At 60.7% G+C, this 27,335-nt stretch overlaps 1 protein-coding gene across 3 annotated transcripts in view; it reads right to left on the bottom strand.

The window, feature by feature from the left end:
* Window positions 1-5,932: 5,932 nt before the first annotated feature.
* The window catches only part of EEF2K (eukaryotic elongation factor 2 kinase), a 48,935-nt gene continuing 27,532 nt past the window's right edge, over window positions 5,933-27,335 (bottom strand). Inside the window, exons 7-18 of one of the 3 annotated variants that reach the window (XM_045589344.1) lie at window positions 26,572-26,718; window positions 26,254-26,386; window positions 25,957-26,084; window positions 25,254-25,455; window positions 22,084-22,151; window positions 19,877-19,954; window positions 18,666-18,728; window positions 15,458-15,592; window positions 15,187-15,375; window positions 10,337-10,461; window positions 8,593-8,771; window positions 5,933-7,152 (exon numbers count right to left, since the gene is read on the bottom strand). In XM_045589344.1, coding sequence (XP_045445300.1) covers window positions 7,043-7,152; window positions 8,593-8,771; window positions 10,337-10,461; window positions 15,187-15,375; window positions 15,458-15,592; window positions 18,666-18,728; window positions 19,877-19,954; window positions 22,084-22,151; window positions 25,254-25,455; window positions 25,957-26,084; window positions 26,254-26,386; window positions 26,572-26,718 — 1,557 coding nt within the window. In that variant the 3' untranslated portion in view covers window positions 5,933-7,042. Of the gene's footprint in view, window positions 7,153-8,592; window positions 8,772-10,336; window positions 10,462-15,186; window positions 15,376-15,457; window positions 15,593-18,665; window positions 18,733-19,876; window positions 19,955-22,083; window positions 22,152-25,253; window positions 25,456-25,956; window positions 26,085-26,253; window positions 26,387-26,571; window positions 26,719-27,335 lie in introns of all 3 variants that reach the window. The other 2 variants (XM_045589346.1, XM_045589345.1) reach the window with 2 other exon arrangements.

Raw genomic sequence — 27,335 nt, 5'->3', positions numbered from 1 at the left:
AAGCCAGTCCCAAACAGACTGAGTTCCTTTTGGTGGCCTTAAATACTGATAAGTATGTCAAGATAGAAAGAGACACCAAATCTTTGGGAAGCCCTAATTATCCTGTATAATAAAAGCGTGATATGCTCAGTGTCTGGTTGGCCATTCAACCAATCAAAGCGTAATATGCTAACGATATGCTAAGGCTGCTCAACCACTTGCTATGACATGCACTGACCACCAGGAGGCAGTCAACCAGTCGCTATGATGTGCGCTGACCACCAGAGGGCAGATGCTCTGACCGGTAGGTTAGCTTGCTATTGGGGTCTGGCCAGTTGGGGCTGAGCGAGAGGGGCTGGACATGTCCTGGAGCCCTCCCACGGTCCCTTCCCGGCTGGTCAACCTCCTGCATCCCTCCCTGGCCCCAAGTGAGCACCGGGGGGGGGGGGGGGGCTCCTTGGCCTGGCCTGCGCCCTCTCGCAATCCAGGCTGAGATACTCCCCTCCCCCCAATGCATGATTTTCATGCACCAGGCCTCTAGTATTACAATAAAAATGTTTGTTTACTTTTGCACAGTGGTAGGATTATTACTTTTATTTACATTTTAATCAATATATGGTAAATATTAATAAAAATGATACCTGTATCTACATGTAAGTTCAATTTATATTAAAATGCTATATGAAAATTTTGACTATGAAATTAAGATCTTAGAGTTCTGGTCCCAGAGTTTAAAAGGCCAAGGAAAGATTGTTAGAAATCCACACAGTGTGCCTCCGTGGACAGAGCATCAGCATGCAGGTCGAAGTGGTCTGGGTCGATTCCAGTCAAGGGCATGTCCCCCAGCTGCAGGCTCCTCCCCGGCCCGGTCCTGGTCAAGGAGCACGCAAGAGGCGACCAGTCGATGTATTTCTCTCACATTGGTATTTCTCTCTGTCCTTCCCTCTCTTTAAAAAAAAAAAAAAAAAAAAAAAAAAAATCAATGGAAAAATATCCTCATGAGGATTAAATCACACACACACACACACACACACACACACACACACACACAATCTTGGGCTGTCCTTGGCTGATTTCTCCGTGAAGCAAAAAGAAACAGTGTCAGTACTCCACTGTGGAACAGTGTGCAGGTGTTTGCCTGTTCCTCCAACTCCAGGATTCTCTCTATTTCCCCTAGATTCCCTCAAGTATTTCCCAGCCTTTGTATGGTTACTCATTCTGGGGTTACATTGTATTTACGAGTTTATAGTCACACCTTGGTCTCTTTTAGCGGATGTCCTGATCTATGTAAGGACATCAGTAACTTTTTGTTTTTAAAGGTTTCTTCTCCCTGAAGCTTTCTGCAGACACTTTCTCCTGTCGCTCTGATGTCCTGTATGTGACATGCTTTCCTGACATGTGGACATTGGCTGGGTGGTTTTCTACATTCAACAATGAGGCTCTGGACATTTCTGGGGGTGTGGGTTCGCGGCTGAGCATTTTCCTGTGAGGCACTCAGGCCAGCCTGTCTCATTGGCTGGGAACACCTTCCCGTCTTTTATCTGGGGCTGGTCAGATTCCCGGGAGATTTCTGCAATCGCTGGCCTGTCGGGAGGGTCAGGCTAGCAGAGCTGGGGCTCAGAGGAAAAGGCTGGGGAGCCCTCCACGCAGTCCTGTTAGCAGAGTGGCCTGTGGCGCTGTCCCAGCTTCCGCATGCCGAGGGAGGCGCTGGCGGGCTCCATGGGGAGGGAGCTAGTACTTGGACGCTTTAATCTTCTTTCTACGGATCCTCCAGTTTTAGCCTCATTTTATTTCCCTTTCCAGAAGGAAGAGTTCCTCAGCCTTTGGGGTTCTTCATGATCACACGAAGGTTCCTGAGGTTCCCTTACTGCTGCCTAGGATTCAGTCTTCTTGGAGGCATTTCTGCTTTTTAAAAATATGTATAGTTTATTGATTTTTTTACAGAGAGGGAGAGGGGTAGGGAGTTGAGAAAAATATCGATCAGCTGCCTCCTGTACACCCCCTACTAGGGATGTGCCCACAACCAAGGTACATGCCCTTGACCGGAATCGAACCCGGGACCCTTCAGTGGGCAGGCCGACGCTCTATCCACTGAGCCACACCGGTCAGGGCTCTTGGAGGCATTTCTAATTTAATCGCTAATTCAATTACAGCATCCAGCATTTTGTTGCTGTGATGCCTCCTTGTCTTCATCCTCTTGGGCTGACGCCATCACAATCTCTTTCGTGTCACACAGGTGGGGACTCAGGAGCATGCAAATGTGTGTTCAGCCCGCTGCCAGAGCTATGCTGATGTGCAAATTCCTTAAAAGTAAAGCGCCATTAGCTTGAAACCCAGCGATCACACCCATAGCCGAGTTTCTTACGCTTTGGGTCATAAGGCATCTTTTAAATGCATCCTCTTCTTTGAAACTGATGACAACTCTGTAATGGCATTCTTTCTGTCTGACAGCTGAGAGAAATGAAAGAAAGAAGAGGCTCACACTTTATCTAAAGCAGAGCGGCAGCGTACGGACCAAATCTGGAAGGCCTTTTAAAAAACCAAGGTGATTATAAATGTTAAAAAATCAGGCCTTGCATTAAAAAGTTCAGTTTTCAAAAGCTCTTAGAACAACCAACCAGGAGACGGGGCAGCGGGCACACGCTCTCCGGTTGCTCCTTTCCCTGGAGCAGCCAGCTTATTCTGCCTCCAGCCAGGTCCTCCTCGCTGCCAGCAGGAGGCGCTTGGATGTGGGACCAGAGGGAAGAAACCATTCACAAAATGAACTCCGTCCTTATCTACACAGCAAGCCGCTCCTCCGGGTCCCACCAGGTCCACCGTGTCTGTGTTACATGGTTACCCAGAGCCCAGACACACGAGTCACACACAAACCCGCGCGCTGCACACATTGTGTGAACATTTGACTGGTAAAACATGTCCAGCACTGCACACCAATGTGAGGGGTGGGGATGGGAAGAAATGAAGTCACTAAAGCAGTGAAGGGTAGTCTACCTGGCAGGGCCATCGAGGTGGCATCGGTAAGTCCCCACAGCGCTGCGAATGAGGCGGAGGGAAGAGAACGTTCAGACGCAATGGTGTTTTGGGTTTTTTTTCTCTTCTTAGATTAATAAAACCTTAAAAATTCTGTTCTTTATTGATTGATTTTATTTTTTTTAAATATATTTTATTGATTTTACACAGAGAGGAATTGAGAGGGATAGTTAGAAACGTCAATGCGAAACATCGACCAGCTGCCTCCTGCACACCCCATACTGGGGATGTGCCCGCAACCAAGGCACATGCCCTTGACCGGAATCGAACCCGGGACCTTTCAGTCCCCAGGCCGAGGCTCTATCCATTGAGCCAAACCGGTTTCGGCTTATTGATTTTAGAGCTAGGAAGGGAGAAAGAGAGGGAGGGAAACACCCATTTGTCATCTCACTTATCGATACATTCATTGGTTGAGTCTTGTATGTGCCCTGACTAGGGATTGAACCTGCAACCTTGGTGGATTGGGAGATGCTCTAACCAAGTGAACCACACGGCCAGGGCCAAGCCCCTCCCCACAGTCCCACCTGTAGTAAAACGGAAAAGGATAGCACAGTCCAGTTTGAGTTTACGTTTTCCTCTCAGAGTCCTCTAAATAACAGCAGCTCTCAAAGCCCAGCTCCAGTCTGGCAGCTGGCTGGCAGTCACCGCGAAGATTCTGCCTTTCAGAACTTCACTTTCTCCGTCTGTGACTGGAGGCCCCAGATGACAACCCAACTCTGCTTGTCTAATCTCCCAGACTTCACCTGTTTCTTCATGGAAGATAGTCTGCTGGTTTCCAATTGGGCTGGGTATGCGAGGTGGTGGGGGAGGAGGGGAGACAGGGGACTGTTGCTGGCTGCATGCTCAGCATTTGTGCCAGCTTTAGAAGGCACAAAACTAGGTGTGTGTGTGTTTAGTTATAGTCAGGTCTTTACTGCCAACTGAGCGCTTCCCTCCAGCACGGGGAGCAGAAACCTTCCCAGGCCTCAGCCCTCGGCTCAGGCGCAGCCAGTGCTGTTTTTTTAGGCCTTGCTTAGCCTCTTCTGCTTCCTTGGCAGCCCTGCTAGCTGGTTCTCGTTGACTTTCCTAACCTCAGGTTTCCGGTTCCTCCTGGAAGAGATGCACCAGTGATGGCCTCTGGAATCAGACTGCACGGCAGGGGTTTTTCTTTTGAATTTCTTCTGTCCGTTTTGTGTCTTCTGTAGAGGGCAGCCGAGTTTATCTGCCCAGGATTCCTCTTGGACAGGAATGCCAACTCGCATTTTGCATTAAGAAACTGAAAACCGCCAAAAGCGGTTTGGCTCAGTGGATAGAGCATCGGCCTGCCGACTGAAGGGTCCCAGGTTTGATTCCGGTCAAGGGCTTGTACCTTGGTTTCAGACACATCCCCGGTAGGAGGTGTGCAAGAGGCAGCTAATCGAGGTTTCTCTTTCACCAATGTTTCTAACTCTCTATCCCTCTCTCTTCCTCTCTGTAAAAAATCAATAAAATATATTTTTTTAAAAAATAGGAAAAGAAACTGGAAAACTCCCCGATGATCCTGGCATTGCGCCTCCCGTGTCCGGGTGGATCCTGTGCCCACGGAAACCACAGCTCGACCTTCTTGGCTGCAGCTGCTGGGGAGCAGGAGAGATAGCGAGAGCACAAAACTAGGTTTTGAAGATCAAGTAAATTCTCCTGCTGGCTCAGAAGTATCTCAACATCCTACCGATGGTTTACTCAATGATCCTGAGAGAAGCATTTGCTGGCTCTACCTCCGGGCCGGCCGCCTCCTCGAGGAGCGCCCGTGCTGAGATGCAGGCCTGGGGCGGAGGCAGGGTGGCGGTTCCAGCCACACCGGGCACTGCATCGCTCCCTGGCGGAAGCACGGGGTGCAGTGACGCCTCCCGGTGTCCGCCATCGCCGAGTGCTGCTCTGTGCCGCGGTGTGAGCCCCGAGGGGAAAACGGAGAGCTTGTGCCCAAAGCTTACTGCAGTGGGTCTCAGTCAAGGACTGGAGCGGAGGTGGGCAAACTACAGCCCAGACAGCCACCTGGCTTCAAAATAAAGTTTTATTGGAACACCAGCGACACCCATTTGTTTAATTGTGGCTGCTCTGCTCCACCACCACAGAGCTGAGCCTGCAGAGCACGTGGCCTAAAATACTTTCTATCCGGCTCTTTACTGACCCCAGGGTTAAAGGGAAACACTAATGCGTAACCAAGAACTGAGAGAAGTGATCAGGGAACAAATGATTTGCAAATGAGTCTGAGAGAGGAGGGGCTGGCTGAATGAATGACAACAAAGGGGCATGAACTACGTGAGGCTCGATTACTCTGAAGAGGGAAGGAAGCCACAATGAAATTGCCTGGGACTTACATTTAACGTATGCAATGTGACTGCGTGCAGCTGGTTTAAACAGAAAGCTGCTACCTGATCTGTGGGAGGAGAGGAGCCTCATCGGGAACTGTGACAAGCCCAGTGCCCACGCGGGGCAGCCGGTGGCGGCGCCAGGGGACCGGCGGCCCGGCCCTGCGGCTTTTCCTCCCGGCCGCTCCGGCTCCGGAACCAGCCGCCCCGCCCACGGCTCCGCACAGGCCTCGCTCCGCGAGCAGGTCATAGGGTTTGCGGGTCACACCCTGTGCTTTAAGCGAATAAAGCAAAGCTCCTTAGTCACCGGGGCTTCGTCACAGCCGTCTGCTTTCTCTGCTACTTAAATACCAACTGAAGTCATACTGATACGAATCAAATTCTTTTTATTTTTTAATCCTCACCTGAGGATATTTTTAAACTGATTTTTAGAGAGTGGAGGGAGGGCCGAAACCGGTTTGGCTCAGTGGTGGAGCGTCGGACTGCGGACTGAACGGTCCCGGGTTCGGTTCCGGTCAAGGGCATGTGCATGGGCTGCGGGCACATCCCCGGTGGGGGATGTGCAGGAGGCGGCTGGTCGATGTCTCTCTCCCTTCATCTCTGTAAAAATCAATAAAATAAAAAAAAATAAAAAATAAAAAGAGTGGAGGGAGGGAAAGAGACAGAGGGAAACATCGATGTGAGAGAAACACATCGACTGTCTGCCTCCCCAAAGTGCTCCAACCTGGCCAAGGACCAAGCCTGCAACCCAGGTGTGTGCCCGCGGCCAGAACCAAAACCAGCTCCTCCGTCTGAGGCTGAGCTCTGTCCACTGAGCCACACCAGCCGCGGCTGAGCCCGTTCGCTGCTCCCCGACAACCGCAGAACCAGCGGCGGAGCCGGCCGGCGGCTGCAGGCAGGCGGCCTCTCTCTGCTGTGCAGCAGCCCGCCGCGGGGACAGGGCTGTGGGCATCCAGTGGGCTCCTGCCCGGAGCTGCCGCTGAGCCCCGAGGTGAGTGCGGGGAGAGGCTGCCTCCCGCACAGCCGGGGGCCGGACCGAGCCCCACCGGGAGAGGGGAGAGGGCTCCCCACGCCAGCGCCGCGGAGGCCGTGGGCGCCCACCCCGCGGACGGGCGCTCAGAGCAGGACCGGGCGCACACGCTGGCCTGTCCGGAAAGCCGTCTGCGGAAACCACGCATAAACGCGGGATCTGGCCGTGGTCCAGGAACCCAGCTGAGGATCAGGAAGGAAAAAAAACTAGAAAATAAGGATGCCGTCCGAGGGAGGGCCCCCCACGGCCGAAGAGGGCGGCGCGGTCCATCTCACTCCGCGGCGCAGCGCGCACGTGCTCCCGCGCAGAGGGAGGCAGAGCATGGGGGGTGCACACCACGGAGCGGCCACCCCCACGGAGCTCCCGTGCAGCAGACAGTCCTCGTCCGGCTCGGAATGAGGCTGAAACGCTGGCAGCAAAGCCCAAATGTTCCCCAAAGCACCTTCTTGCATCTTGTGAGGAAACACAGACGACAGAACCTCACATCCATGTGCCGGTCCTCAGGCTGCTTTTCAACCCCAGCCCCGAGCACCGCCCGGGACAGCCGTGTCTCTGCCGACAGGTCCAAGAACGTGTACAAAAGCTGGTGCACCACACACTGGAAATGCCGCGTAGCCGCGGCGAGGAGGCGGGTCTCCCTCCAGCCCGGTGCGGACCAGCCAGTGCGTCCCTCGAGCTACTCCTCCATCTGCGCCCAGGCCTCCTCCGCCTTCTCGTAGTACTGGTTGGCCAGCCGGCCCTTCATGGCCTCCATCGCTGCCTCGGCCGCCTGGGTGTACAAGTCGCCTGAAAGACAGCAAAGGGGCCTCACACAGCTGAGCCAGCCCAGGATCCCCCAGCTCCCCGGGAGCTGCACCCCAGTACCACCAATTCCCCCTCCCTCCAGACGACCTGGGCGGGGCTCTGGCCCGGACAGACGGAGGCACAGCCAATCAGAGCAGCCAGCTCAGTGAGCACCAGGACTGGCACAGGGGGTAAAGGGGTGGGGGGTGCTTCCATCTGAGCCAATGAGAAGCAGGCTGAGCCTTCGCAGGCCCGTTTGGGGAAGGTATGCAAGCGGAAGAAACAAAGATCACAAACAGCCACTGTCAGTTCCGGGCAGGTTTGGCACCAGATGGATTTGTGCCACACGAATAAAAACACGGTTCTTGAGAGCTTCTGAGATTTAGGAATTCCAAATAAAGAATTATAGAACTGCTTAATTTTGTATTCACCCTGAACATTTTTTAAAAACCTAGCCTCATTCCCCTTACCTGTGAAATAAGAAAATAAGGAGTGCAGCATGTTTATTGTATAACAGAAAAAACATCCAATGTGTGTCAGCTGCTGAGTGGATAAGCAGAATAGAGCTCATTTGTATAAGGAATGTTATCCTCTCTAATGAAAGAGAAACATGCAAATTGACCGCACCTTCGCTACACCCACAAGCCATGCCCAACAGCCAATCAGGGTGAGTATGCAAATTAACCCAACAAAGATGGCAGTTAATTTGCATACCCAGGCCAGAGCAAAGACTGAAGACAGCGTAGAAAGAAGCCAAGCCTGCAGAAGGGAGCGAAGAAGGGAGAGAAGCAAGCAAGGCAGGGAGAAGGGAGAGAAGAGGGTGGGCAGCGGAGACAGCAGGAAGCTCTATTGCAGGAATCTTCCTGCAAGGGGCATCTAGATAGTTAGGTAATAAAAAGTAATGAAGTACTATACACGCTACAACATGGATGGACCTTGAAATATGCTCCGTGAAAGAAGCCAGACACAGAAGCCACATATTGTATGGTTCTCTTTACGAATGTCCAGAATCGGTAAATCCACACAAAAAGCAGGTTAGGGGTTTGCAGGAACCGAGGGGGCGGGAAGTCACTGCTACCAGGGACCGGCTTTCTCTTCGGCAAGCGGGGAGTATTCTGGGCTGAGATGGCGGTGCTGGGTGCTCGGCACCTGAAGAGACTTACTCCACCGCACGCGTGCATTTTACAACGGTGAGTTTCAGGTTAGGAAATGTCAGTTCAATTGATTTTTAATAGTAAAACCGCCACCCAAACCAAAACCAAACAAGCCCTAAACCCCAAGCCGTTGACATAGGACCATTAAATATACATGCTCGCCTGCACACCAGCTCCACGAAGCCCCTAGCCAGCCCCGTGCAGGATCGGCCTGGCAGAACGGAGGGCCAGGAGGCAGAGCCGTGGCCCGCACCTCCCTGCCCCCCCCCGGGGCAGGCTCCCGTCCTACCTGACCGCTGCGGGTCCCTGGGCAGCCGGAAGCCGCCCGCCAGCAGCATCTCGGCCTCCCGGGCCAGCAGTGCGTACCGCGGCTCGTCCGCCATCCCGTCGTACCCCCCGCCCTCGTCGCAGTCCGACTTCTCCAGGGCGGAGCTGTACCAGTGCAGTGCCTCCGGCCAGTCCCGGGACCTGGGCAGGAGACAGAGCGAGCAGGGCGTTACCATGGCAGCCGGGAGGGCAGGAGAAGGCCCCGGGGCCGAGGAGCGGGTCTGGGACCCTCAGGGGCCCCCCCAGGAACCCCGACTCAGCACCAGCTGCCACCACAGTGCGGGCCTCGCCCAGCCCTCAGGCTGCACATCAGTGAGGGCACCGGGCTGTCCCGTCAGGGCCGCTCCCCGCAGCGGTGCGAGCGGCTTCCCTGAGCCTGGCAGCACGGGCAGCAGCCGGCGCCATCGGTCTGTGCTGGGGCTGGGTGAGGGGGCGAGTGGCCCCTTTGCACGGCTCAGACCCTGTGAGAGAATGGCCATTGCAGACTCCGGGAGGGGCGGCTCTCCGCTCCGCCTCCAGCCTCCTCTCTGCCTCCAGCCTCCGCTCCGCCTCCAGCCTCCTCTCTGCCTCCAGCCTCCTCTCCGCCTCCAGCCTCCGCTCCGCCTCCAGCCTCCTCTCCGCCTCCAGCCTCCTCTCCGCCTCCAGCCTCCGCCCTGCCTCCAGCCTCCGCTCCGCCTCCAGCCTCCGCTCCGCCTCCAGCCTCCGCTCTGCCTCCAGCCTCCTCTCCGCCTCCAGCCTCCTCTCCGCCTCCAGCCTCCGCTCCGCCTCCAGCCTCCGCTCTGCCTCCAGCCTCCGCTCCGCCTCCAGCCTCCGCTCTGCCTCCAGCCTCCGCTCCGCCTCCAGCCTCCGCTCCGCCTCCAGCCTCCTCTCCGCCTCCAGCCTCCGCTCTGCCTCCAGCCTTGGCTCTGCCTCCGGCCTCGGCTCTCTGCTGCCTCTCCTCCGGCTCCCAGCCCGGCTTCGCCCCAGGCCGGTTCTCTGCTCCCAGACACACAGCTCAGCTCCTTCCTCTCCCTCACCCGGCTCCTCAGCGCCTGAGCCTCCTCCTCAGCCGCCCTCTGACACCCATTTCCTACGACGGCTCCGGTCTGTCGCTCAGCGCGAGGACAGGTCCCGAGGACACGGCCCGGGAGGCAGGGCCGGGCGGTGAACACGCTGGCCAGGAGGCCTCAGGCGCGCACTGACCCCCCTTCGTTTTACCGACACCCAGGCCAGCCCCGGTGCCGCGGACACCCAGGTCAGCCCCGGTGCCACGGACACCCAGGCCAGCACCGGTACCACGGACACCCAGGCCGGCCCCGGTGAAGCCGACACCCAGGCCAGCCCTGGTGCCGCGGACACCCAGGCCGGCCCCGGTGCCGCGGACACCCAGGCCAGCCCCGGTGAAGCCGACACCCAGGTCAGCCCCGGTGCCGCCGACACCCAGGCCAGCACCGGTGCCGCGGACACCCAGGCCGGCGCCGGTGAAGCCGACACCCAGGCCGGCCCCGGTGCCGCAGACACCCAGGCCGGCCCTGGTACCACGGACACCCAGGCCGGCCCCGGTACCACGGACACCCAGGCCAGCCCCGGTGAAGCCGACACCCAGGCCGGCCCCGGTGAAGCCGACACCCAGGCCGGCCCCGGTCCCGGAGGGGAAGCTCCGCCTGGACCCAGTTCCCAGTCCTCCCCTCTCCCCCACCCGCGCCCCCCAGGGGTGGCCACAGTACCTGTCTGGGCTGAGGTTCTGGCCAGTATCAAAAGCCCGTGCCACCAGGATCATGGACTGCCTGTCGCCAGCTCCCGCCGCCTTCAGTAAGTAATCGAATCCTTTGGTCTTGTTTTCTTCCGTCTCCTGCCGATGCCAACCAGAGGGAGGGGGAGAGTGAGCCTGCTGGCGGGGCTGCGGGCCACGGCCCCTCGCACCGGGTGCTGGGAGCGCCAGCGGTCCGCTGAGCACGGCGTGAGACGGGCGGGCAGCGCGGCAGGAGCCCCTGGTGCCCACGGAGGGCGGGCGGAAGCTTACCCGCTCCTGCTCACTGCCGTCTACCAGCTCTGACTTCCGACAGGCAGGCCCGCCCTCCCCCTCTGAGACATCCTTTACACCACAGAACCCCGTGGAAGCACGCACACCGACAGTGTCAGCATTCAGCACGACGCGCAGCCATCGCTGTGACACTCAGACAACGGCACACAGCCTCACCGCACCTCCAGGCGCCCATCCCACCAGCCCTGGCAGCACTGTTTCTCTCTTATTCTTCTCAGAGAGGAAGGGCGAGGGAGAGAAAGAGAGAAACACCAACGATGAGAGGCTATCACTGATCGGCTGCCTCCCGCACATCCCTTGTCAGGACCAAGCCAGCAACCCAGACACGTGCCTCACTTGGAACCGAACTGTGACCACGTGGTTGGTGCTCAACCACTGAGCCACACCAGCCAGGCTCACCTATCATCTGTTTCTAGAGATTCCCCTGTTCTGGACATTTAATACGAATGAAATCATAGAACATGTGGCTGGCCTCTTCCCCACAGCATAAAGCATTCAGGTTTATCTGTGCTGTGGCAGGTACCAATGCTTCATTCTTCTTCTTCTTCTTCTTCTTTTTTTTTTTAATATATTTTATTGATTTTTTACAGAGAGGAGAGAGGGATAGAGAGTTAGAAACATAGATGAGAGAGAGACATCAATCTTGCACACCCCCTACTGGGGATGTGCCCGCAACCAGGGTACATGCCCTTGACCGGAATCGAACCCAGAACCTTTCAGTCCAAGGCTGACGCTCTATCCATTGAGCCAAACCAGTTTCGGCGCTTCATTCTTCTTGTGGCCAAATAGCATCCCATTGTGTAGCTATGCCACATTCTGATTATTCAGCCCTGGCCAGTGTGTTCAGTGGTTAGAGTGTTGGCTGTCCACCCAAGGGTCACAAGTTCAATTCCAGGTCAAGGGTTTGCTCCCCACCCCTAATCAGGGTGCATGCAGGAGGCAACCAGTTAATGTGTCTCTCTCACATTGATGCTTCTCTCTCTTTCTCTCCCCCTCCCTCCCACCCTCCCTCCCTTTCACTCTCAATGAAAAACAATGAAAAAAATATCTTCAGGTGGGGGTTAACAACAAAAAAGGATCACTCCCTGGTTATTTCACTACATGCTAGAGGCCCTGTGCTCAAAATTCATGCAGGGGTAGGGGGGAGGAGTGGTCCCCTCAGCCCCACCTACACCCTCTTGCAATCTGGGACCACTAGCTCCTAACCACTGGCCTGCCTGCCTGATCGCCCCTAACTGCTTGCCTGCCTGCCTGATCACCCCCAACCACTCTGCCTGCCTGATCACCCCCAACCACTCTGCCTGCCTGATCACCCCCAACCACTCTGCCTGCCTGATCACCCCCAACCACTCTGCCTGACTGGTCACCCCCCCAACCATTCACCTGTCTGCCTGAACACTCCCAACCACTCTGCCTAATCACCCTAACCACTCTGCCTGCCTGCCTGATCACCCCTAACCACTCACCTGCCTGCCTGATCACCCCCAACCACTCTGCCTGCCTGCCTGATCACCCCTAACCACTCACCTGCCTGCCTGATCGCCCCTAACCACTCTGCCTGCCTGCCTGATCACCCCTAACCACTCACCTGCCTGATCACCCCTAAACACCTTGGCTTTGGCCCCTGCTGTGGCAGCTTTGTCCGGAAATGATGTCCAGAAGGTTGTTTGGCTGTCCGGTCTAATTAGCATATTATGCTTTTATTATTCTAGATGGTCTTGGATCTGATGACTGTGCCTTGGGCTGCCCTGTGCCGTGTAGGGTGTTCGGCAGCATCCCTGCTAGTGCCAGCTGCATCCCCAGAGCTGCGACAAGCCATGTCGCTGGACAGCCAGTCTCTGGACAGCCAGTGTCTCTGGACAGCCAGTCTCTGGACAGCCAGTGTCTGGACAGCCAGTCTCTGGACAGCCAGTGTCTGGACAGCCAGTGTCTCTGGACAGCCAGTGTCTGGACAGCCAGTGTCTCTGGACAGCCAGTGTCTCTGGACAGCCAGTGTCTGGACAGCCAGTGTCTGGACAGCCAGTCTCTGGACAGCCAGTGTCTGGACAGCCAGTCTCTGGACAGCCAGTGTCTCTGGACAGCCAGTCTCTGGACAGCCAGTGTCTGGACAGCCAGTGTCTGGACAGCCAGTGTCTCTGGACAGCCAGTGTCTCTGGAAAGCCAGTGTCTGGACAGCCAGTGTCTGGACAGCCAGTCTCTGGACAGCCAGTGTCTCTGGACAGCCAGTCTCTGGACAGCCAGTGTCTCTGGACAGCCAGTCTCTGGATAGCCAGTGTCTCTGGACAGCCAGTGTCTGGACAGCCAGTGTCTCTGGACAGCCAGTGACTGGACAGCCAGTCTCTGGACAGCCAGTGTCTCTGGACAGCCAGTCTCTGGACAGCCAGTCTCTGGACAGCCAGTGTCTCTGGACAGCCAGTCTCTGGATAGCCAGTGTCTCTGGACAGCCAGTGTCTGGACAGCCAGTGTCTCTGGACAGCCAGTGTCTGGACAGCCAGTCTCTGGACAGCCAGTGTCTCTGGACAGCCAGTCTCTGGACAGCCAGTCTCTGGACAGCCAGTGTCTCTGGACAGCCAGTCTCTGGACAGCCAGTGTCTGGACAGCCAGTCTCTGGACAGCCAGTGTCTGGACAGCCAGTCTCTGGACAGCCAGTGTCTCTGGACAGCCAGTCTCTGGACAGCCAGTGTCTCTGGACAGCTAGTGTCTGGACAGCCAGTGTCTCTGGACAGCCAGTCTCTGGACAGCCAGTGTCTGGACAGCCAGTGTCTCTGGACAGCCAGTGTCTGGACAGCCAGTCTCTGGACAGCCAGTGTCTCTGGACAGCCAGTCTCTGGACAGCCAGTCTCTGGACAGCCAGTGTCTCTGGACAGCCAGTGTCTCTGGACAGCCAGTCTCCGGACAGCCAGTCTCTGGACAACCAGTGTCCCCTGGAAAGCGGAGGCAGAGGGGCTGGCGGAGAACCACCGGGTTTGAAACTGGGTGGACGCACCCCGAAACCGTGTCCTCTGCTCACTTCCTCCCAAGCTGCGCTCAGCGATGTCACACTTAGGAACTCGGCCACATTTACAACACAGGAAGCAGAAACTGCTACAAGTCAAGGTTTGAATAACTGTCTTTCTGACTAATTTGGTTGAAAAAGAGATGAAAGGATATTCATAACGCAGATTAACCTAAAAGCGCGGGGCCTGTCGTTACAGTGTGCCAGCACAGGACACTGAGGACATCCTTCCTATTATCGGCATGAGGCTGCTCTATCAGCGGCAAATGAACTAACTTCCGATTCGGACAGAGACCTTCCTCATTTCACCTTCCTCTTACATTTGAAGTAAATGAAAGTTTCAACCAACATTTCAATGGCCAATGTTTATGTCAGAATGTCACACCTCCCTCAGCTGCAACCACAGTGGGTAGCAGATATAAAGATTCACAATAAGTACCAAAGCATCCGTGAGAATACCGACTGTATCGAATTTACGATGGTCTTTTAAGAATATATATATTATTGACTTCAGAGAGGAAAGGAGGGGGGAGAGAGAGAAAGAAACACCAGTGACGAGAATCGCTGATCCGCTGCCTCCTGCACGCCCCACACGGGATTGAGCCTGCAACCCAGGCAATGTGCCCTGACCGGGAACTGAACTCTGACCTCTTGGTTCATAGGTCGATGCTCAACCACTGAGCCACACCGGCCAGGCAACGATGGAGCCGTTTCATGCTCTGGCCAGTGTGGCCCTTAGCTGGAGTGTCCTCCCATCTGCTGAAAGGCGAGCATCCTGTGATAATCCACTGAACATATGGAATTTATAAGAGAGTGTTTGCTCTCCTGTTAATCCTCACCCGAGGATATTCTTTCCATTGATTTTCAGAGAGTAGAAGGGAGGGAGGGGGCAAAGGGGAGGGGCGGTAGAAGAGAGAGAAACATCGATTGGTTGACTCTTGCACATGCCCTAACTGGGGCCTGGGATCGACCTGCAACCCAGGTATGTGCCTTTGGGAATCGAACCCGTGACCCTCAGTGCCTGGGCCGAGGCTCTACCACTGAGCCACATCGGCCAGGGCTACAATAGAGTATTTTCATGCCCTGGCTGGTGTGGGCCGGTTGGTTGGAGCGTGGTCTCGGGACTCTCCTCCCCTCATGGTGCCCAGGGGCTTCCCACCCCACATCCCGCAGCGCCAGACCCCACACAGCCTCCTCTCCGCCCCCAGGCCGCGGGCTCTGGCCGCAGACCTGCCGGCCTGTGTGCCCCTCCCCGAACTGCTCTTACTCACCACCCGGCCTTCAGGTCTACCTCAAATGTCCTCTTATTCACCGACCCACAAGCAAATCCTAAGCACCTACTATGTGCTGGGCTGCTCTGGCCTCAGGGCACCGCGGAGCCAGCGCTGGGGAAGCAGCGGGCCGGCCCAGGCAGGGCTCCCCTCTGTCCACCCGTCTCTCCAGCTTCTCCCCCTGCCCGGACCTGCCGTAAACGCCCCAGGGCGAGGCCCTCCGGCTCTCCGGCGGTCAGGCCGGTGGGAAGGCGGCGGGGGCCTCACCTGCAGGGCCACCTCGGCCAGGATGTGGTGCGGCAGCTGCGAGTACAGGAGCCCCAGGCCCACGACGGCCTCCAGCTCGCCCAGGTCGGCCGCGTGCTCCAGGTGGAAGAGGGCCGACTCCCGGTCCCAGGCCCCGTCCTGCCCGCAGAAGCGCCCGCCCTCGTGGTAGCGCACCAGGGCCAGGTGGACCTGCACAAGACGGGCGTGGGCGGTGAGCGGGCGGTGCGGCGAGGCCGGACCAGGGAGGGCTCAGCAGAGGCATCGCCCCTACCTTCCCCAGCACGGACTTCCCGATCCTGCGGCCGAGGTCCAGGGCGCTAAGCCTGCGCACTTCCAGGGCCGCGGCGGAGGGCCTGGGCAGGTGGAGGCGGGCGGGGTTAAGGAGGCTCCACTTCTCCACACAGACCTGGGGAGAGAGCCGGGCATGGCTTCCGGGCCGGAGGCCGGGGCAGACCCTGAGGGTGCCGAGTTCTCTGGGACCAGCGGCCCCAGTTCCAGTCACTCAGCTCGGTCAGCTCGTGGCACCCAGGCCGGACCACGGCCAGACCACGAGGCTCGGAGAGGCGCCGCCCTACAGGCCAATCTGGGTGAGGTCGGAGGCGAGCCCAGGCCCGTGGCCCGCCCTCCACCCGCTCTGCTCTCCTCCGATGCAGGTGCTCCGGGACGTCCCAGCTGAACACGCCCATCCGCCCACCAGCGACCTCGGAACCAGGAGGTCACAGTGCCAATCCCGGTCAGGACACACGCCCAGGTCACGGTGACTCCCGGCTGGGGGCATGCAGGAGGCAGCCAATCATGATTTCCTCTCACCATTGATGTTTCTCTCTCTCCCCCTCTCCCTTCCCCTCTGAAATCAATAAAAATATATTTGAAAAATAAAATAATAAAACCCGGTTGAAAAGTTCCTCCAGAGCAGCGCCGGCAGACGTGTGTGCCAAGCACCCCACAGCCACGCGGCCCCCACGGAGGGTGGTCCGGCTCCGGACGCCTGTGCCACAGCTGAACACCGTGCCGGGCCTGGCTGAGCCCGGACCCAGCCGGAGGGAGGGACCCAGGGCCGGGGTGAGCCCGGACCCAGCGGGAGGGAGGGACCCAGGGCCTGGCTGAGCCCGGACCCAGCCGGAGGGAGGGACCCAGGGCCGGGGTGAGCCCGGACCCAGCCGGAGGGAGGGACCCAGGGCCGGGCTGAGCCCGGACCCAGCGGGAGGGAGGGACCCAGGGCTGGGCTGAGCCCGGACCAAGCGGGAGGGAGGGACCCAGGGCTGGGCTGAGCCCGGACCCAGCGGGAGGGAGGGACCCAGGGCCGGGGTGAGCCCGGACCCAGCGGGAGGGAGGGACCCAGGGCCGGGGTGAGCCCGGACCCAGCGGGAGGGAGGGACCCAGGGCCGGGGGGAGCCCGGACCCAGCGGGAGGGAGGGACCCAGGGCCGGGGTGGGCCCGGACCCAGCGGGAGGGAGGGACCCAGGGCCGGGGTGAGCCCGGACCCAGCGGGAGGGAGGGACCCAGGGCCGGGGTGAGCCCGGACCCAGCGGGAGGAGGGACCCAGGGCCGGGGTGAGCCCGGACCCAGCGGGAGGGAGGGACCCAGGGCCGGGGTGAGCCCGGACCCAGCCGGAGGGAGGGACCCAGGGCCAGGGTGAGCCCGGACCCAGCCGGAGGGAGGGAGCCCAGGCTGTGCTCAGAGGGAGCTCAGGGCCGGGGTGAGTGGGCTGTGCTCAGAGGGAGCGGGAGGGAAGGCCCTTCAGGCCGGAGGGGCTCCGTAGTGGAGGCTGGAGGAGGCTGGAGGCAGGACCAGAGGGCCCCCGCCTGTGGGCTGCGCCCCCCAGGGTGAGGACACGCCAGGTAGCCAGTAGCTGGGGAGCGAGTGAGACCTGTTTCCTCATCCTAACGTGGGGCAGCACCATTAGCCTGTCTCCGGGGCTGTCAGGAGAGTTAGCTAACGTCACAGCCGCTGTGTGGGCGGAACTGGGACAGTGAGCTGTGGCTGTTTGACCCCCTCTGGAACCATCCCTAATCCTCCCCGAGCCCCCATCGCCTGCCAGGGAGGGGCTCAGAGAGAGGGAGGGGCTCAGAGGGGGGAGGGGCTCAGAGAGGGGAGGGGCTTGGAGAGAGGGGAGGGGCTCAGAGAGGGGAGGGGCTCAGAGAGGGGAGGGGCTCAGAGAGGGGAGGGGCTCAGAGAGAGGGGAGGGGCTCAGAGAGAGGGGAGAGGCTCAGAGAGGGGAGGGGCTCAGAGAGAGGGGCTCAGAGAGAGGGGAGGGGCTCAGAGAGGAGAGGGGCTCAGAGGGGAGGAGCTCAGAGAGAGGGGAGGGGCTCAAAGAGAGGGGAGAGGCTCAGAGCGAGGGGAGGGGCTCAGAGCGAGGGGAGGGGCTCAGAGAGGGGAGGGGCTCAGAGAGGGGAGGGGCTCAGAGAGAGGGGAGGGGCTCAGAGAGAGGGGAGGGGCTGAGAGAGAGGGGAGGGGCTCAGAGAGAGGAGGGGCTCAGAGCGAGGGGACGGGCTCAGAGAGGGGAGGGGGGAGGGGCTCAGAGGGGAGGGGCTCAGAGAGAGGGGAGGGGCTCAGAGAGGGGAGGGGCTCAGAGAGAAGGGAGGGGCTCAGAGAGAAGGGAGGGGCTCAGAGAGAGGGGAGGGGCTCAGAGAGAGGGGAGGGCCATCGCCTGCCCAGGGAGGGGCTCAGGGGACAGAGAGAGGGCCATCGCCCGCCCAGGGCAAGGAGACTGACTTCTTTGCAGCATGGCCCTCAGGAGGCATGAAGTGCAGGGTGGGCTGTAGGGTGTGAGCATGACATGGGCAGCCAGGGACACAGCCAGCTAAGGTGGGGGTGGGGGGGAGACCCAGGCAGCTGGGGGGGGGCACAGACAGCCGGCGTACACAGACAGCTGGACACACACACACACACACACACACACAGTCAGCCGGGGGAACACAGACAGTTGGGGGTGGACGGACACAGGCAGCCGGGGGACACAGACAGCCGGACACACACACACACACACACACACACATTCAGCCAGGGGAACACAGACAGTTGGGGGTGGACGGACACAGGCAGCCGGGGGACACAGACAGCCGGACACACACACACACACACACACACAGTCAGCCAGGGGAACACAGACAGTTGGGGGTGGACGGACACAGGCAGCCGGGGGACACAGACAGCCGGACACACACACACACACACACACACACACACAGTCAGCCAGGGGAACACAGACAGTTGGGGGTGGACGGACACAGGCAGCCGGGGGACACAGACAGCCGGACACACACACACACACACACACACAGTCAGCCAGGGGAACACAGACAGTTGGGGGTGGACGGACACAGGCAGCCGGGGGACACAGACAGCCGGACACACACACACACAGTCAGCCGGGGGAACACAGACAGTTGGGGGTGGACGGACACAGGCAGCCGGGGGACACAGACAGCCGGACACACACACACACACAGGCAGCTGGGGGGACACAGGGGCCTCACCCGTGCGCAGCTGCCCAGGCTGTCTTCGTCCGACTCGGACCTCTGGCTGCCGCTGGAGTGGCCCTGTGGATGCAGAGAGGTCAGAGGGCAGCTCCCCCGCCGGGCGGCCCTGCACCTCCCCCAGGAGCTCCCTCAGGCAACGGCCCCGGGGAAGCTGGAGCGCGGCGGAGACTGTGGGGACAGGCAGGACCCCGTGCCGGAGGGCGGGGCCCCGTGCCGGAGAGGGGGGGGCCGTGCCGGAGAGGGGGGGCCGTGCCGGAGAGGGGGGCCCGTGCCGGAGAGGGAGACCCCATGCCGGAGAGGGGGGGCCCCGTGCCGGAGAGGGAGACCCCATGCCGGAGAGGGGGGGCCCGTGCCGGAGAGGGGGGGCCCGTGCCGGAGAGGGGGGCCCGTGCCGGAGAGGGGGGCCCGTGCCGGAGAGGGGGGGCCCGTGCCGGAGAGGGGGGCCCGTGCCGGAGAGGGGGGCCCGTGCCGGAGAGGGGGGACCCCGTGCCGGAGAGGGGGGACCCCGTGCCGGAGGGGGGGGGCCGTGCCGGAGAGGGAGACCCCGTGCCGGAGGGGGGGGGCCGTGCCGGAGAGGGAGACCCCGTGCCGGAGGGCGGGGCCCCGTGCCGGAGAGGGGGGTCCCGTGCCGGAGGGGGGGGCCGTGCCGGAGGGGGGGAGGCCGTGCCAGAGGGGGGGGCTGTGCCGGAGAGGGAGACCCCGTGCCGGAGAGGGGGGCTGTGCCGGAGAGGGGGGTCCCGTGCCGGAGAGGGGGGTCCCGTGCCGGAGGGGGGGGCCGTGCCGGAGAGGGGGGGCCCGTGCCGGAGAGGGGGGGCCCGTGCGGGAGAGGGGGGGCCGTGCCGGAGGGCGGGACCCCGTGCCGGAGAGGGAGACCCCGTGCCGGAGAGGGGGGGCCGTGCCGGAGAGCCACCGCCTTCCTCTCGCGGATCCCGGACCACAGCCGCCCTCGCTCCCCTGCCCGCCTCCCCAGGGACGAGGCTGGACCCAAGGCTCGGAGGCCGGGCTCAGGCGCTGCCGGGGCCGCCCTCCGGCTCTCCCCGCGCCGGTGCCTGGGTGCCGGCCAGCCCCTCCCGCCTCCTTCCCGCTCTACCGCGGGCCCTGCGTCCGCCTCCCGAGCGGCGCTTCTGGTCCCGTACTCGTCCCCCTCACGGCCCACTGTCCCCCCCCCACCCGCCGACGGGGTCGGAGCGTCCTCCCGCGCTCCTTACCCGCTCCCGGGGCTCCGGCTCGTCCAGCTCGCCCCGCTTCTCACTGGGGTAGCCGCTGTCCCCGCTGTTCTCCGAGTCCTGTGGAGAGAGGGCGCCGAGGGCTCAGGGTCCGAGGGCGCGGTGCTGACGGCCGGACCCAGTCCTTCTCCGGAGCATCCTCCGCCCGCCCGCCCGCGGCTGCGACCACAGAGGGAGGCCCCGGCTCTGAGCGCGGCTGCTCCGCCCAAACCGGACCCTGACTGCCCGCGGGCGGGACGTGCCTGCCTACATCCCCTTCGTATGGACTCGTTACAGCGCCCCCGTCAGAGGCCGAGGATAAGTCACAGCCAGCGCCTCCATTTCCCAGGCAGGAACACAGGCTGGTTGAGGGTTCTAAGCCACAGGTGAGATGCAGCGCTGGGACCAGTATCACCACAACTAAGCCTGTGCCAACACTGCACCGGGCACCTGGGTGTGGGTGTGTCCTAGGTCTGAGATCTGCTCAGAAAGGGATCTGGTGTGATGGCAACCGCTAAAACCACCGTCATTTATCTACCATCCCGCTCACACTGTCACTGCTTCCCTTCCACACACACGCAGGAGCGGAGGCCGAGGGGCGCCCCGCTCCCGTCCCGGCTCTGTCACCCCAAAGGCGGCCTCAGTGACTGCTCACTCTGTTTTTACTTAGTTACTTACTTTTGTTAATCCCAGCCTGAGGATGTTTTCCTATTGATTTTAGAGCGTGGAAGGGAGGGGGGGAGACAGAGAGGGAGGAATCGATGTGAGACACCTCGACGGGCTGCCTCCCGCACGTGCCCCGACTGGGGCTGGGGATCAAGCCTGCAACCGAGGCGCATGCCCTTGCCGGGAGTGGAGGGCATGCTGTAACCTCTGGGCACACTGGCTAGGGCTGGATGCTGTTTGCAAAAGGAACTAAAACACTGCTGCTAACGTTAGATCCCTACGCTCGCCCCTCTAGATAGTCGGGAACTCACACCCCTCGCGTGGGGTTTTCCTTTGGACAGCCCTTTCGTGTTACCTCTGTAAGCGCCCTTTTAAAAGAAGTGCGCATCACTGGCTTACACATGAAGCCTGTCTCACTCCCGAACAGGAGGAGCGGAGGCACACACTGGGATCCCAATCCCGGATCTGGCCGGGACCCTCCACACAGAAGCCTGCTGACCTCCCGCCAGCCACCCCCATGCCTCACCCTGTGAGCTGAACGTGCTTTTCCCGGTTTTTAACACAGGCCACCAAATGGAATGCTCCAGGCGTGGAGCGAAGGCTGCTGAGCATGTTTCAGCAGCCTGCCACCCGCACCCCTCATCCCTCCACCAGAATCACGCCGAGCTGAGCAGAGAGCCCTGGCCTGGTGAGGCAGCCAACCTCTCCAGACTGAGGGCTCATCGTCTGAGGGATGGGGGCTACCACAGAGATGGAGGTGCAGGCAGAGACAGCAGAGGGCGTCTGAGCACTGGGTCCTCGCCGAGGGACCAGGAGCGGGTGGCCCACCCTCTGGGTGCCTCCGTGCCCAGAGGTGGTCACGGGCAAAGGGGCAGGTGGCTGAGGCTGGGAGCGAGGCGTCGCTGTGCTGATGCCATTAAAAGGACGGACAGGAGGCGTCTACGCAGTCCTTGCACAGCGTCTGCCCTCGGGGACGGTGCCGAGCGTGTCAGCTGTTCCTTTTCTCTTCCCTCACAATTCTGAAGAGCACTCACGAGTAAATCCAACCTTTGGAGCCATCTGGGGGTGCAGAGTGGTCTGGGTGCGTGTGACCCATCTACAAGGTCTGCTTTAAGAACTCCTGTGAGTTTTAGACCTGATACTGGGACATGTTTGCCTGAATGCAAACACGGTGCTTCCAGTCTTTCACCACTGAGCCACCAGAGCTGCCAGAACCTGCTCCGTTTACCCAGCTGTGCTCTCCCCGCTGGCCGTGCGGCGAGGGGCCTGCTGAGCCCTCCGCGCCCCCCTCCAGCTGTCCACACCACGGGGCTGACCCGCTGAGGGCTGAGCCGCAGCGTCACCACTGTGACCCGGATTCCCTCTCTAACCACTTCACAGGAGCGAGGACCAGCTGTTTCCGAAAAGCACGGCTGCTGAGGGCTGGAGGCTGTTACCTGTGTCCCCGGCCGCACAGAGCAGACCTGGGCGCCCACCTCGGACCCTGAGCACCACCCTCGTTCCCACCGGGACTCCGCCCACCCGCTGCTCCTCCCGCTCCGTACCCGGTGGTTGTCCGGCTGGTCGTGATCTCGGGGAGCCACACCGTCCAAGTCGCTGAACATGGGCCAGTCTGGGCAGGAGAGAGAGACAGAGGAGGTGCTGGGCCCGCTGCTGGGAGTCCCCATGCCCCACCTATGCCTGGAGCTGACTGCTTGGGGCTGCAGTCCCCTTCCTCCTCTCCCGCTGTGGCCTAAGCAGTTGTCTCAATCGGGGTTGCCATGAAGCAGCATGTTGTGAGCGTGTGTGCACGGCCAGAACATGTCTGTGAACGTGTGTGCATGGCCAGGAACATGCCTGTGAGCGTGTGTGCACGGCCAGTAACATGTCTGAGTGTGTGTGCACGACCAGAACATGCCTGTGAGCGTGTGTGCACGGCCAGTAACATGTCTGTGAGCGTGTGTGCACGACCAGAACATGTCTGTGAACGTGTGTGCACGGCCAGGAACATGTCTGTGAGCGTGTGTGCACAGCCAGGAACATGTCTGTGAGCGTGTGTGCACGGCCAGGGACATGTCTGTGAGTGTGTGTGCATGGCCAGGAACATGTCTGTGAGCGTGTGTGCATGGCCAGGAACATGTCTGCGAGCGTGTGTGCACGGCCAGGGACATGTCTGTGAGCGTGTGTGCACGGCCAGGAACATGTCTGTAAGCGTGTGTGCACGGCCAGGGACATGTCTGTGAGTGTGTGTGCACGGCCAGGAACATGCCTGCAAGCGTGTGTGCACGGCCAGGAACATGTCTGTGAGCGTGTGTGCACGGCCAGGAACATGTCTGTGAGCATGTGTGCACAGCCAGGAACATGTCTGTGAGCGTGTGTGCACGGCCAGGGACATGTCTGTGAGCGTGTGTGCACGGCCAGGGACATGTCTGCGAGCGTGTGTGCACGGCCAGGGACATGTCTGTGAGCGTGTGTGCACGGCCAGGAACATGTCTGTGAGCGTGTGTGCACGGCCAGGAACATGTCTGTGAGCGTGTGTGCACGGCCAGGAACATGTCTGTGAGCGTGTGTGCACGGTCAGGGACATGTCTGTGAGCGTGTGTGCACGGCCAGGAACATGTCTGCGAGCGTGTGTGCACGGCCAGGAACATGTCTGTGAGCGTGTGTGCACGGTCAGGGACATGTCTGTGAGCGTGTGTGCACGGCCAGGAACATGTCTGCGAGCATGTGTGCACGGCCAGGAACATGTCTGTGAGCATGTGTGCACAGCCAGGAACATGTCTGTGAGCGTGTGTGCACGGCCAGGAACATGTCTGTGAGCGTGTGTGCATGGCCAGGGACATGTCTGTGTGTGTGCACGCCCAGGAACATGCCTGCAAGCGTGTGTGCACGGCCAGGAACATGTCTGTGAGCATGTGTGCACAGCCAGGAACATGTCTGTGAGCGTGTGTGCACGGCCAGGAACATGTCTGTAAGCGTGTGTGCATGGCCAGGGACATGTCTGTGTGTGTGCACGCCCAGGAACATGCCTGCGAGCGTGTGTGCACGGCCAGGAACATGTCTGTGAGCGTGTGTGCACGGCCAGGGACATGTCTGTGAGCGTGTGTGCACGGTCAGGGACATGTCTGTGAGCGTGTGTGCACGGCCAGGAACATGTCTGCGAGCGTGTGTGCACGGCCAGGAACATGTCTGTGAGCGTGTGTGCACGGTCAGGGACATGTCTGTGAGCGTGTGTGCACGGCCAGGAACATGTCTGCGAGCATGTGTGCACGGCCAGGAACATGTCTGTGAGCATGTGTGCACAGCCAGGAACATGTCTGTGAGCGTGTGTGCACGGCCAGGAACATGTCTGTAAGCGTGTGTGCATGGCCAGGGACATGTCTGTGTGTGTGCACGCCCAGGAACATGCCTGCAAGCGTGTGTGCACGGCCAGGAACATGTCTGTGAGCATGTGTGCACAGCCAGGAACATGTCTGTGAGCGTGTGTGCACGGCCAGGAACATGTCTGTAAGCGTGTGTGCATGGCCAGGGACATGTCTGTGTGTGTGCACGCCCAGGAACATGCCTGCAAGCGTGTGTGCACGGCCAGGAACATGTCTGTGAGCGTGTGTGCACGGCCAGGGACATGTCTGTGAGCGTGTGTGCACGGCCAGGAACATGTCTGTGAGCGTGTGTGCACGGCCAGGAACATGTCTGCAAGCGTGTGTGCACGGCCAGGAACATGTCTGTGAGCGTGTGTGCACGGCCAGGGACATGTCTTTGAGTGTGTGTGCACGGCCAGGAACATGTCTGCAAGCGTGTGTGCATGGCCAGGAACGTGTCTGTGAGCGTGTGTGCACGGCCAGGAGGCCTCTGGTGCAGCTGTGGAGGGAGGATGGCCGTGCGGACAGCTGCGGGCTGTGACGGCGGACAAACCCGCCAACGTGGGGTCCCTCGCCCCAGCCGACGAGGCCCACATGCAGACCTGCCCGCCTTCCCGATGGCTCCAGAACCCCACTTCCTGGTGCCCCGTGTCTGCCTCCTGCTCGAGCTCCCGAGCCACACATGCTGGCCTCTGGTTTTTCCTTTTAAAGACATTACTGCTTCAGAGAGGGAGGCAGAGGGAGACACAGGAACCATTGATGAGGGCACCACTGGCCACTTTCCTCCTGCACGCCCACACTGGGCACTGAGCCCCGCCCAGGCATGCGCCCGGACCAGGAATCGAACCATGACCTCCTGGTTCACAGGTCAAAGACCAACCACTGAGCCACGCCAGCCAGGCCGTCTCCTGTTTTTATGTGGTTTCTTTAAGAATGTTTTTTTCCTTCTTAAATGACTGGAAATATGAAAGACTAACATCTCCCGATAGGTGAAAACCACCTGACATTGGAACGTGGCTGTCCAGCAGGAGTGCTGGCACCCGAGCCACCGTCTGCCAAGCCCATCCACAGGGCGAGCAGGCGCGTGCCCAAGCCGACCGCGTTTCCGGGGCTTGGCCGACCTGCTCCCGCGAGCGCCCGCCTGTGACCGGGAGGGCCCGGCTGGACTGCGGCAGGGCGCAGGCCCGGGTGGGCTCGGGCCCCGCATGGAGCGCGAGGGGCAGCTGGTCGATGACGCGCTCTCTTTAATGACATTGTCTCTCCCTGCCCCCTCCTCTTCCTCCAAAGCCAACACAAACGTTCACACACACACGTGGTTCTGGTCTGCAGCGCTGGCACGTCCCCTCCGACCACAGCCCGGGCCGCTCACTCACCGGGCGGGTCCAGCTTCGGGCTGTGCGGCGTGGCTGCGCACGGGGAGGACGACAGCGAGTCCCAGGCCGCGTCGCTCATGCTCTCGTCTCCGGAGTTCTCCGACAGGCGGGGGCGCAGGGGCGGCCGGGCCCCGGGGAGGCTGCTGGCCAGGGGGCTCCCGCACTTCTCCTCCGTCCCCCGCAGGAGGGTCTGGGCGGACTGCTGAGGAGCAGCGGGGACGCTCACGTCACAGGGCGCCCGCTGGAGGGAGGGCTCCTCCTGCTGCCGCTGCCTGAGCTCTGAGCCCGGCTCCAGCCCGGCTGTCTGCTAACAACAACCCACAGCGGGCCACGCCTCGGCCGAGCCGGGCATTCGTGTCTCCACACGTTCGCAATCCCGTGCGGGGCTTTGCCACCGTTCCTGTGTCTGGGCCATGCAGGGCAGGGTGTGGGCACAGCCTCCACCCAGCCAGGCTCAGGTCTAGTCCTTGGCAAACAGCCTCACGCACACACGTGCGCACACACACGCACACGCGCGCACACACCTCCCCCCCACGCTCTGCCCGCCCGGTCTCCTCACTCTGGGGAAACGGGCCCAAACCAAGGGGAGCCAGTTGCTCCGCTCGTGGGACCCGGGGCTCCGTGCACCGGTTTGGGGGGTGGCCCGATGGGAGGGAGCCCTCCGGTCCCGATGCTCCTCGTTAGGCGGCGCGGAGGGACCCACCAGCAGCGCGGTGCTCTGGTCCACCGCGTCCTGCTCCCGCGGCGAGAGGTCGAAGGGCGTGAGGCCCATGCTCTTGCAGATCCGGTTGCAGGCGTGGGAGTGGAAGAAGAGCGCCATGCCCCGGACCCCTGCGGGCGGACCAGCGGGCGGAGTTGGGGGGGGGGGGCGGGGGGAGCACGCTGAAGTCCCAGGCTCCCCCACCACAGCCCTGCCGAGGCCACGCCTGGCTCCTGAGTGCAAGGAGCTGGGAGGTCTGGGGAGGGGGTGGTCCCCGTGCAACAGGCTGCCCCCACCCACCGAGGTTGCCGTCTCCGAAGTCAGTGCCCTTCTCGGTGTGGATCTGAGGGTCGGTGTAGAGGTCGCCCACACCCTGGATGTCCACCACGATCAGCTGGTGGCCGGAGCGCTCAAAGGTGAAGTGGCTGAAAGCCTGCGGGAGCGGGAGAAGGTGGCGGAGCCGGCTGTGGACCGCCGGCCACTCCGGAGACGGCCTTCTCAGGTCCTGTCCGGGGGCGGGGCTCCGGCAGACAGGGCTGGGGGGTGAGGGTGCCCCGGGAAGCCGGGGCCTGGGGGCCGGGGTGAGACCCGCCTGCCGGGACCCCCGCCCGGCCTCACCTGCGGCGTGAGGCGCGCGTCGTCGCGCACGAAGCCCGAGTTGGAGTTGTACTTGGTGTACTGGCCCTCGATGTAGTGCTCCAGGTGGAAGAGGGGCGCGCCCGGCCGGTCCCTCAGCTCCAGCACGCACATCTGCACGATGTCCACCTGCGGGGTGTGTGTGTGTGTGTGTGTGTGTGTGTGTGTGTGTGTCGGGGCCCGGCGGCACCTCCGGACACGGCCAGCCAGGAGCTGAGGGGCCCGCCCACCCGCAGGGTCCACACCCGCAGCTCCGAGGCAGCCGCTGCCGTCCCCCAATCCACCGCCCCCCCACCCCCACCCCCACCCCCACCGCCCGGCCCGGATGAGCTCCCCAGCTGGGCACCCGCCCCACACGGGCAGTTCGTGAATGAGTCATTAACAGTGAGTTTTTGCACTTCTATGGTTCTAGGGGCCTCATATACAGCATATAAATACAGTGACATGTTTATGCGTTTCAGTTCTCTCTATAGTTTTGAAACTTCATTTTCTATTTTTTCCATATCACTTCATATTGTTATTTTTTAAACAGTTTCTTAGTGGTTTCTTCCTCAGCACTTCAATGTCCTTTCATTCTTTTACTTTTCTCTTTCACGGAGGCCATGTTCTTTGGAAGCTTGCTTAGAGCACGTGAGCAGCTCGCTTTTTGAGTAATAGGAATTCTGTGTCACAGGCCATCGGGCTCTTACAGACTCTCAGAGGGGGCCTGGCCCCAAACAGGCTGGGAACCTCTGTGAGTCTTCCCT

This window comes from Pipistrellus kuhlii, unplaced genomic scaffold (genome assembly GCF_014108245.1).
Source record: "Pipistrellus kuhlii isolate mPipKuh1 unplaced genomic scaffold, mPipKuh1.p scaffold_m20_p_31, whole genome shotgun sequence".
Classification (NCBI taxonomy): domain Eukaryota; kingdom Metazoa; phylum Chordata; class Mammalia; order Chiroptera; family Vespertilionidae; genus Pipistrellus; species Pipistrellus kuhlii.
The sequence above is the reverse complement of the archived record's forward strand: the minus strand, read 5'-3'. Positions and strand labels throughout refer to the sequence as shown.